The sequence below is a fragment of the Alosa alosa genome, chromosome 11 (genome assembly GCF_017589495.1).
Source record: "Alosa alosa isolate M-15738 ecotype Scorff River chromosome 11, AALO_Geno_1.1, whole genome shotgun sequence".
In the NCBI taxonomy this organism is placed as follows: Eukaryota; Metazoa; Chordata; class Actinopteri; order Clupeiformes; family Clupeidae; genus Alosa; species Alosa alosa.
This window is the reverse complement of record NC_063199.1, coordinates 23,435,602-23,447,558: the sequence shown is the minus strand read 5'-3', so window position 1 is coordinate 23,447,558 and position 11,957 is coordinate 23,435,602. Positions and strand designations below refer to the sequence as shown.

Sequence of the window (11,957 nt, the reverse complement as noted above, 5' to 3'; positions counted from 1 at the left end):
TCAACTGCTTACCACTATACATTAGAAAGATGTAATTACAGCACACTGAGCAGCTCTGGCTCTTCAGTTCTGGCAACTGCAAGGATGATTTAAACCTGCTACAGTGTCAGAATCTCAAAAAAATAAAAAGGCCAAGATGTGAGTGGCAGCAAGTGTGTGTAGAAACCAAGATAGCAAAGAATGAATGTGTGTGTGTGTGTGTGTGTGTGTGTATGTGTGTATGTGTAAAAACCAAGGTAGCACAGAATGTAAGGGTAAGTGTGTAGTATGTGAGTATCGAAGAATTGCAGACTGTGTGTGTGTGTGTGTGTGTGTGCATATGTGTAAAAACCAAGGTAGCACAGAATGTAAGGGTAAGTGTGTGAGTATCGAAGAATTGCAGACTGTGTGTGTGTGTGTGTGTGTGCATATGTGTAAAAACCAAGGTAGCACAGAATGTAAGGGTAAGTGTGTGAGTATCGAAGAATTGCAGACTGTGTGTGTGTGTGTGTGTGTGTGTGTGTGTGTGTGTGATAGACAGACAATGGAATGATTGCTTTATTAGGTGTAAGACTCACATCAATATCATGTTCCTCTGGTCTGCACATATAGGCATGGTCTCTGTAGTCATCTGGGCTCATCTGTTGGAATAGAGGGCGAAGGGTCAGAGACAGAAAAGGAAAAAAATCTATTTGCTTCAGTCTTACAAGTGCGTACACACACACACACACACACACACACACACACGCACGCACGCACACGCACGCACGCACACACACACACACACACACACACACACACACACACACACACAGTATCTCTACCTAACCCCCTTCTCTAGAGAGATAGTCATTGAGTTTCTCTCATCAAACATCAGCTTTTTAACTTGTACTACACAGATCTGTTCACAAAAGAAACTGACAAGGCAAGCAAAAGCTTACAGACACCTAAGGCAAACACTACAAGCTAACCTACTTATGAAAAGCACTACCAACAACGCCCAAACTATGAACTACAGAATCAGTGGCTGATGAGACCAGATTTCAGAGACAATTTTCAATGACCTTCTCCCTCTGAAGGAGACACAGGCATGCTGAAATGCCAGCTATGCCTTGTGCACAGACTGAGAAGGGAAACTGGGTCTCTCTCGCGCTGACATGGAAGGCAAGGTTGCTGCCGACGCTCCACTAAAGCGTTCTACCACACAATGCACCCCCCCCCCCTCCCCAAGCAGTGGCAGTGTCACAGTGACTTGGGAGCGCGTTGACTGGTTGGCACGTCAGGAAATCTGCTTACAGGCCCATCTGCAGGGCGGCTTAAGGACAGCCAATATGGCTGCTGGCTCTGGGGTGGCTAGAGAGAATTGACATTTAAAAATAATTATTTCAGAGGCTACACAAGGACATTGGCAAAGTGGGAGAAAAACATAAATATCAGCCTTTATGGTGTTTGTAGCGCCACAACCAAATGGCGTCGCCGTCTTGGGCCTAATAGAGCTATTGTTCTAGGGAAAGCCTTTCTAAATGAATATGTATAGCCTTGATTTTTTGATTTTGTAAAACAAGAAGAGGGACACAGCCTCCATGAGATGGATAGCAGCACGGGGGTGTGAGAAGCAAGTCTCATGTCGCAAAAAGCTTTTAGAGGATTCACCTGCCCCCCCCCATCCATTCAGTAATTGCATTGCCGCCTGGTCGCGTTTTTGGGCTCAGGCGCATCCCAGACGTCGCTTCCAAGCCCATTAGCATCAACGCCTTTCAGAGGCCATTAACAAAGCACTTATCTTTCAGCGCCATTACACCCGGAAGAGGCAATGCGTGGTGCGCGACCACAACAAAACAGCTCGATGCACGCGTGCGTGTGTGCGCCATTAGAAACTGCACTGGATTTGGGATTTTGTAAACATGTTAAGTTTCCGATCCATCTACATTACCAGCTTCAGATTCACACCGACAGACACCCAGACCACACATAGTAATTTGCATTCATAAACACACACACACACACACACACACAGACAGCAAACAGAGCATTGCACATACGCTGAGCATTGACTTGGCTCTCCGTCTCCACCACAGCACGGATACAGTGTGTCGTTGCGAGAGAGCCATTCCACACCAAGCATGCAGATGCTCTGTGGTTGCAAGAGCTTTGGGTGCACGGAAGTGAACGAGAGAAAGAAAAGAAATAAAGAGACAAAGAGAGAGAGAGAGAGAGAGAGAGAGAGAGCGAAAGAGAAAGAGAGAAAAAGAGAGAGAGAAGAGAGAGAAAGGGGAGGAAGGGGACACGCACTTCCAGTGGATGGAGATGCAGCTGTCGCCGTGCCAATGGAAAAGGAGGGATACAGGAGGAGGAGTGGAGCAAACAGCAGCACTTTTACACCCGGCACTCATGGCTACAAAAGTGGCAGGAAGTGATGTCACACATACACACACATGTACAGACTGGATCCTTCTGTTGGTCCCATGAGTGCTGTGAGGGCCTCTGACTGCAACTAGTGGTCATTTCAGAAACGCCACTTACTAACCTACCTGTCCACGCGCAGAGAGCAGGGTCATCCGCATCATGCGCCTGTTCACACTGACGCAGGGGGTCATCTGAACTTACTTGACCACCCAGATCTCTTCTGATCAATTGAGCAGAGAACAGTGTTTCAAAAACAGCAGATTCAAACGTCCTTTGATCATTAACAATGCATGGACTGCATATAGAACGCATGGTTTAAATAAAATATGTCCCTTTGTGGACACACTTCTAGGACCATAAATAAACGGCAGGGCGAAAAAAACAAAACATTCTAGACACAGAAGTTCTTCTAGTTGCCAAGTAGCTTGCTTTATAAGAGTGGCTCTTTTGAGGCGAGGCAGGCTTTTCCTCTCTCTGCGGTTCTTGGCAGTCTGGTGGCCATGAAACATTTATGCTCTACTTTAATTCCCCATCCACTGGGTCGGGAAAACAATGAACACCAAAGAAAAAAAAACAAAACCAAAAGGGGGAACAAGAGAAACAATGACGGAGAAAAAGCAGAAAGGAAAACAATGGCCCCCGGGCAGAAAAGAGTGCGACCGACAGACAGACGAAGTGTTGTTCACTTCTGGGCTCTGCAGGGAGTTCACTAGCAGTCTCTTCACAGTCGCGTTGGGAGGCCAGGGCTCTCCCACTGCAGCAGCTACTGTAGCGCCCCAAATCAATAACAAACATCTTACATGGACAAAGGTTCAACTTCTGACAATGATTATGCCTGCTGAACTTTTCATACCCTTATAACTGATTAGAGCTGAAAACTCCTGACAACTGAGTGGCACCTGAACTCAGATAGATAGATACTTTATTGATCCCCAGGGGAAATTCAACTCTAACTAGGGAACTCTTTTCAACTCTTACTAGGGAAACATGAAGAATAAAAAAAGATGGGGCTGAGACCAGACAGCGGACTTCACCTCCCTTGGACGACAGTGTTCTCTCTGACAGTTTCCTGTTAGCATGACAGAAACGGAGACAAACCGGGTACCGGGGCCGACGTCTGAGACAGTGACCAACGAACACACCATCAGCACATTCCATCATCCATTGCTAGTCCCACTCACTCATCGGTGAGCTCACACGCAACACACAACACCACAGCAGCCATGCTCACATCACCTGTGCAGCAAGCACCACAAACCAACGTTCCCCAACAGGAAAAGACCAAACAAATCATATGAAAGCAAATGGATGAGATGTGCTGGGACACTGCACACACAAGGCCGAGGTCTACGGACAGGGGGAGATGAGGACTGGACGTCGGAGGAGCACTGACGGGGGGCCGGCCTGAATGAGGACGCGGGATTGGTGATGGTGGTGGGTTTGGGTCGGGTGGGGGGAAGGGAGGGGGGGGGACAAAAGCAGTGGCATCGCCTGGCCGAGACCTTACTTGCTGGTAGAGCTGTGGCCGCGGGGCTGAGTTCTCAATCATAGTGTGAATGGTGAGGATTAAGGGGTCATTTTCCTTCATCTAGTTCCACATGAGAGAGTGGGAGGAGGGAAGGAGGCGGGGAGAGGGAGCAACACACTGAGTCAGTTTCCCCACCGTACAGCTGAGAGTTCAGAGACATTTAGCCTGCTGTTCTGATGAACTTAAAAACAGGAGCGCGCAAAGCTGCTTGATCTGTAATAGTAGTAAGGCCAGCTATTAAAAATCAAGACAAGTAGCTAAAAGTTTGATTTATGCAGCAGGATGGAGTCACTGTCTAGCTTGATGATTTATTTAAGATACTTCAGAGGACAGCTGAAGATCTTTCGAATAACCTCTCAATGCAGGACTGCAAGCACTAAGTTACCTTTTCACACTTGGGCAACTGAATCATTGGCTGCATGGTAAAAACAGTTGTCTGTTGTCTTACAGAAATAATCAAGAGTCTGTTTGGACATGACAATTAGCCCATTTCACAATCTCCGGATATCCGGCTTAGGTGAGCTGAGGTTAATGATGCCTTGGCAGAGTAAAGCGTCCTGTTCCGATCCTTCCTGAAGACCGTGCTGTGTAGAACAGTGACTTTCTATGACTCTGTTTACATCTTCTTCGAACCTAAACCTCTGCAAACTTCACAAAGAGTGCTGTGTTTTCAATTGATTTGTTTGTTCACAGTGGAGCGTGAGCCGGCAAGCGGCGATAGCTTTGAAATTTCAGTGGGACGTTGCTTTTTAGTCGCTGGTGCCATCTTGTGAAATGGGCTAATTGTGTCAATGTTTTAACGTTTTAAAGAGATCAAAGTCACAGCAATAAAACCAGTGGTATTGGAGGATTAGAGGAGGCAAAGACACGGGTTAGGAGTGCTGGTGAACCTGTAAAAGAACCACACACATCAGGATGAGGACTGTTTGACCTCATCAAAAATCTGCCCTTGTCCCAGAGGTCACGTGACCTCTTCGTTTTGACTTGTCTGAATTGTGATTGGTCTACATCTGCAACTGTCAGAGCCATAATAAACCTCTGAAGTTCGCCTACAAAAAAGCTGCCATCTTTGAGATCCGGTATCTGGCGATTTTTCCTATGGGAAAATAACATCGGGATTTTGAATTATTGCACCTGTTAAACTCTCGTGGGGATGAAAAAGTCTGAAATGCAGACGTTTTCCCAAACACACTTTTGTCCTCTGCCTTCGAGTGGACACTGTGATCTCCGGTATGTGAAGGTGGCACACTTTGATTTCTGCTACCCCAGAGCTAACTTCCAATGCAACTTGCCATAGGTAGTTATCTCCAACTAACACCCGGATCTCCTTATATGGGCAAAGATGGCAGCTTTGGTTCTTTTTTGTAGGCGAACTTCAGGGGTCTATGTTAGCCCAGAAAGCTGTCCCATAAAGACTATGGAGTGTTTGTAAAAGGAATATTCAGAGCCTCCAAACGGTCTGAATATTGAGAGATTATGCATTTTCACAAAGTCTCATACTTCTGCAACACATAAGCAGGCAGATTTTTTGAAGAGGTAAAATGTTGCATTAGCCTTCTTTGGTAGTGGGAAAAAAAAACCCATACATGAACAAGAGCCAAGTTAAAATGTTAGTCACTCCATCATCAACAAACTTGCACACTCATGCATGGCCAAGGCCTGCATAGGATTCAGGGGACTCCCACCTGCTCGTCCAGATACATAAGGGTCCTTTGGAGGTGATGTGACAAAATGTCGTTCTGGCGTCAGCAGCAGCAGAAGAGGAGAAGAAGAAGAGATGAGAAGAGAAGTGAGGAGGAAACACCAACTAAAAGAGACAGTCCATCAAGCACCCCAACATGCAAGGAGCATGCACAAAACAACAACAACACAAACAAGCACACAACAACAACAACAACAACACAGACACGATGCTGTAAATAACAACAACACAGACATGATGCAGTGGCAGAGAGAATAACAAACGAAAGGCATAGAGGTGGAAGACCTGGCAGAATGGAAATGTGGGTCTGAAAAGTCTGAACAAATAGACACTGTTGCAACAGAAACAATGAGTCAGTATGTGGTTTCTGCTGCATGTAAAACAAAACCAGTGCTGTTACGCTCAAGTTAGCAACATACTGACATGAACACTGTACTGATGTCAGTGAACAGAACAAATCCCCACAATACAAACTGGTGATCAGCAAATCCACAAGAAACAACATCACCATGAAGCATGAAGATGAAAGCACTGTGCAGTCTGTACGGTTTGCACAGCTGTCACAAACACCTTGGACGGTCAGAACAAATACACGCCCAAAGACATTTTGGCAACAACACATGGAAGGCACAAATTTGATGAAAACAAATTCAAGTGAAACGTCAAGCTAAATAAACAAGATAAAAATATCTCCAGTGAATATGAGCGAAAGAAAACAGCGCTATGAGATATGAGCATGTCAAAATGAGGTCTGCTTTGCCATTAGTTGCTACATGCTGTTGGTGCTGTTAACCCTTGAACACATTTTTTTTTTTCACTTCTCAGCGCAAGTGGCCTAGATTCCCACAGACAAATTACGTATAGTCTGCAGACTTAAGAGAGCGCTTAAAAGGAAGAAATCCTGAAATGACATTCATTAGGAGCAGGCCATCGAGTTAAGCCTCACTCCCGCCGCTCTCACACACACACACACTCACACGCACACACACACACACACGCACACCCTTAATGATTATCCCGCTCCGATTTCCTCACTAAACATCTGGTGAGCTTTCTTGACCTCAATGTAAGCCGCTTCACGTCTTTGCTTTTACTGATGACTGTTATTGTCATTAAGACACTCTCAGTGTGTAGAGAAAATGAGGGCTTGCTTTCTGACGGCAAACTACTTTGACATGCCATAAACAGTCAGGGCTTTGTGGCTGAGGCTATTCAAGGGTTAACAGTATCAGCCATGCAAATGAAATGCAACAGATGAAGCTAGCTGTTGACAGTAATGTTTTCCGTCTTGCATTTTGCAACGTGCAAGAACCAGTCAACAAACCAAGGAGAGCCAGCCAAAGAAGCAAAACAGAAAGGAACTGCAGAGGCCAGCTTGGTTATTTTGGTGCAACACAGTGAAGCGTCAACCCCAAGTCTCAAGCTTTATTAAAAAAAGCTAATCATAATCGAAAAAAATCTAAATAAATCAGTTCACAAAACATGAGCATCATGGTCCCGCATCACTGTGAGCAAAAGTGCATTTGGGGGAGGGAGGTAGCGCCCCCCTACAGGCGAGCTGACCTTTGGGTTTTGGGCGTCGAGGTTCAGCTGCATGAGCTGCACTAGCGTGTGCTCTCGGATGTTGGTGATCTCGGCCTGCTGCCGGCGCAGTTTGATCAGCAGCAGGGTCAGCTCCTCCGGCTGCAGTCACACAGGGGCGGGGACTCGGGGTTAGAGCAGGGTGCCGCGTCTCAGGCCACGGCAACACACACACATGACGTGACGCACAACTAACCGGGCAATTAAACACCTCCGGATCACACACCCTCCATCCACCCTTCACCCAAGAGCATGGCGTGTCCATGTGCAGTGGACGGAGGCCCTTAAGGACCTCTGGTGAACAGATTCTGTAGACCCAACTGGCGGCACGCAACCAGGTCCTCTATATACCATCGAATAATGCATAGCACCAGCAGCTGTACAAACTACAAAACTGGATGAACATTAACTTTCTACGTTGAAAATTAAGACTCCATTATTTGATTGTTTGTAAACTGTGTGTGCATTTTTGCTGAGCCATTAGATGATGAATCATAAAGGTGGTGACAAGACGCTATATACTGACTTAGTATATAGAGTGGAACATTGCCGTTAATCTATACTTTTCTCATGTTTATGTTGAACATTCAGTGTCTTGCCACTTCAATCAGATGTACTTATTTTAGAGTTGGGAATTCTCAGATGACTAGCTGGCAGCCGGAACAATGTTTATCTCCAGTGTGGCAGGTTTTCTTCTTCTGAAGGCACACTGCAGGAATACTAAACACTGATCCCAGCGACTCACACACCATCAATCTGGCAGTTTCCATCTCTCACTCTGTGTTACCATCATCTCAGCAGCATCAGAGAGAAGACAGATCTCAGCCAGTCCCCCATCCCCCATTTGCTTATAACAGGGTTGGAAGACTCAGTCTTGTCTGCTTAAAGGGGAAACAGACAAAAATCGTTCAAAATAAAGGGTGACCATGTTTCGAGTATTTGGGAACTTACACATGATGCAGGGTTGAACCCAACACAGAACAGTTAATAATCTCAACAGAAATGGCTGACACAAACAAATCCTCACGCGGGCTGCATCCATGCCCAAAGCGATGTGCTCATATGCATGACTCTAATCTAACAGTGGGAGGGACACACACTTTAACTCATTTTAACGGTGACTGTCAACAATTAAGCAAGACGGCACAGAGACACATGGAGCAGCTTTCGGTAACTGTTGGGGTGGCGTAAGACTGAGAGCTCATGGAGTAAACACATTCTAATTCCTCACACATGGCACAGACTCTGCACCACAGCGGAGTGGAGCGGAGCAGGCCCTCCCTCAATCTGCCACCAAACACACCCGACCACTAGGGCCTCATGGTCAACAGACGGGGGGGAAGACAAACAAAGAGAAGAGAGAGCGAGAGAGTGAGAGACACTGAAGGGGAGAGAGATAGATAGAGAGAAAGGGAGATGGAAAGAGAGAAGGAGAGAAACAAACGGAGAAATAGGGAGAAAAATGTAGGAAAGAGAGCAAGAGAGTGAGAGAGAGAAAGACAGAGAGAGAGAGAGAGCGAAAGAGAGAAAGGGACAGCGTGAGCAAGAGAGAGAGAGGGCAGACAGGGGGTTTTTCTTGGAAAGAGACCCATTAAACCCAAATGGAAATCTGTGCCCAACCCAAGCATGAAATTACAGGGTGCTATATCAGACATTTGCTGTGGGGAGGCCAAGGGCAGATGGGGATACACTGAGGGGGAGAGAGCAAAGAAGCAGACATGAGTCAGAAATGGAGAGAAAGACATATATATATATATATATATATATATATATATATATATATATATATATATATATATATATATATATATGATAGAGAGAGAGAGAACGAGAGAGAAAGAGAGAGAAAGAAGGGGAGAGAGAGTGAGTGAAGGAGGTAGCTCACCGTTTTCCCTTGCAGTGACTGAGGAGTGATGGTCTGGATTGGGATTCCTGTTGGCATGGACCTACGATCAGGTGGATAACCATACTGCAGAGAGGAGGAAATACAAGAGAGAATAAGAGGATTAGAATGTCAATGAATTCACTGGACAACTAAAATGCACTTAGCAGCAGTGCAATTGTATCATTTTGGCATCATATTATTGACATTAGCTTATTTTAGCAAACAGGAAACATCACTCCACTTTCCTACAGTACACAGGATTATGGGTGAAAGAAAAATGGCGTGGTCGTGTGGCTCTCACCACATGCAACATTAGATGAAACCAGTTTAAACTAGCTCTCCATTTATCTCTCTGCTGTGGTCTAAGCTACCATTAAACGTGTGACTGCAAGCTCAGCATTAGAATCCTTTTGTCAGCTTATCTGCAACTTCATCCCTGCATTTACCAAACACCAGTAGGCCAGGAAGACAGGAAGTCTGTAGACGGCCACTTTTTAAACAGCATCCACATGACTGCACACCAATCCACATTTAGAGAGCCACAATCTGAAATAGGCTCGTGTCTCTGTAGGGTGGCGTGGGAGAGGGAGAGGGAGAGGGGGGAGGAGGCCCGTACCTTGTTGAGCTGCCCCCTGTGACGGCGATCGATGCTGAGGTCCCCGCGTCCGTAGACAGGCGAGGAGAGCTCGGAGCGCGAGCTGCCGGCGTTGTAGGCGTGCAACGGTGAGTAGCCGGCCTGGTAGAGCGAGCCGTGGGAGGGCGAGGGCGGGATGGACGGCCCTGTGTGCTCTGACAGGTTGATCATGGTCTTGGGGCTGGGCATGCCGCCGTACAGCTGGTGCGCCGGACGCTGCGGCGGGTGGAGCGGGTGCCGGACGTACGCCTGGCGCTGCTGCCACTCGTACAGCTGCCACAGCGTGTCGTCGCGCATGGACCGCCGCTTGTCCATGCCTGCGCCCGGAGTGGACGCCGCCGCCGGGCCCAGCATGCGGTCGTAGAGCGAGGGCGAGATGCTGCACACGCTGTCCGGGCGCGCCAAGCTGTTGCGCGGGAGCGTGCGGTAGCCGTCTGCGTACATCGGCATGGCTACCGGCGGCCGGTGGCTTGGCATGTTCCTGGGCAACGTCTGGTAGGAGGAGACACTGCGGAGACAACAATCAGAAGGGCTGGTAGAGGAACGCTAACAAGCTAACTAGCAACAATCAGAAGGGCTGGTAGGGGAACCAGCAAGCAGGTGACAAATAAATAAAAACATTGCTTAAGAAAGACAACAGTTGTTCACCGTTGGGGAATGATGATTATTCACACAAAGAGGCACTTTTATTCATCATTTATTTTAATTAGCACAAGGTGAGATGAAGGACTGTCAGTCACTGAATTAAAAATGAGAAGCCTGTGCACCGCTCTGCTGCAGAATAATTGTGGCTGTGAGTGATTCAGCGATAGGAGCAGCCGCTGGAATGATCAGCACCTCGGGGTGTTTATTTTCTTTTAGTCTCACCTGCGGGCTCGCTTTCACTTCCCTCCGAAGCGCACTTGGCGGAGCATGCGGCATCCGCCGTCATCTCCATTACACACGCTGGCAGCCGCCTGTTTATTCAGGTCGAGAGGGCCAGATCAGTTGGAGCGGGAGAGAAGGATTCGAGGATTCAAGGATCTTTATAGTTATTCCAACATTTCCATGTAGGAGCGAAATTTTGTAATTTAGCTGATTAAACAATGCCCACCATTAACCCCCCAATAAATTGAAATAAATAATAAAAACAAAATTAAACATATCTATCGTTGCAATATGCGAGGTGAGTAGTAGCAGTGGTCAGGGTGCTCAAAGTCCATGAGTGAGTTCATGACTAAAGTTCAGGGTGCCAGGATCAGTCTATGGTCAGATCAGAGCAGAGGTGTTGTGTTTATTAGTCTATCAGCAGCTGGGCAGAATGGCAGTGGATGACGTTGGCGAGCTATGACCAGCACGCTGCTCGTCCTGAGCACTATTTATTCAGGTCGAGGGTGCAAAACCAGTTGGGGACAGAAACGATGGCGGTGGACGTTGCTGAGGTCATTCTGAGCACTGCGCATGAAGCCATGAACCCGACAGCGAGGACAACACACCACTGCAGAATGGGGCACTAACTACACTGTGGAGGGGTATAATGGCGGGGTGCTGGGCGGTATGACCAAAAATGTATATCACAGTATTTTTCAAAATTCTTACGGTTTCACGGTATATGACGGTATTTTTTTTTCCATGCATAATCAGATGTTCACAGCATTTTATACAGGTTGAGAGAGGAATTGCTGCAGTACATTGACTAAGGATGGTCTATTTTACTGTCATGATGTAGAATAACTCCACACTAATGTTAATGCAGTTTTGCATGGCCCCAAAATGATGCTGTTTACAAAGAGCCACTCATGATTCTAATGAAGAATCTAATCAGAATGCAAAGACAATTGCAGTCAAAATACAGAACTTTTACTGTGCAAATTTCACAAACATCTTGTATAAAACCAATACAAAAGTAGTGCAACTTGCAATAATTATACTTTTTTTGAAAATTATACAATTTAAAATAAAACCTCTCTGCTAATATGCTTACTCTGTCAAATAGGCCTATCAGAAACATGCCTTATTGTTATTCTGTGGTTTACATGACGTTAGTGGTAGGCTAATGTTAACTTCATGTGGATGTGGATGTCTTGTTAGCCTGCCATGAGCTTCGGTTCGGTTCGCTAGGCAAAACATAAAACAAAAAAGTTCGTTTTGGTGCACTGATGACAGTCAGTCAGGATCATTTCTAACTAGCCAGCTAATATTGCTCAGTGCATGTCTATAACATGCTTTACTTGCTACCTGGATAATTTCAGCGAATATTCTT

At 46.4% G+C, this 11,957-nt stretch overlaps 1 protein-coding gene across 8 annotated transcripts in view; it reads right to left on the bottom strand.

Annotated features, from left to right (window-relative positions):
* Nucleotides 1–11,957, bottom strand: part of LOC125302775 (pleckstrin homology domain-containing family A member 5-like) — a 125,750-nt gene that overhangs the window by 18,044 nt on the left and 95,749 nt on the right. For all 8 annotated transcript variants that reach the window (XM_048256086.1, XM_048256087.1, XM_048256088.1 and 5 more), the window contains 6 exons: nucleotides 9,698–10,223; nucleotides 9,082–9,165; nucleotides 7,179–7,298; nucleotides 5,599–5,652; nucleotides 3,893–3,973; nucleotides 558–620 (listed from right to left, as the gene is read on the bottom strand). In XM_048256086.1, coding sequence (XP_048112043.1) covers nucleotides 558–620; nucleotides 3,893–3,973; nucleotides 5,599–5,652; nucleotides 7,179–7,298; nucleotides 9,082–9,165; nucleotides 9,698–10,223 — 928 coding nt within the window. The remainder of the gene's footprint in view (nucleotides 1–557; nucleotides 621–3,892; nucleotides 3,974–5,598; nucleotides 5,653–7,178; nucleotides 7,299–9,081; nucleotides 9,166–9,697; nucleotides 10,224–11,957) is intronic.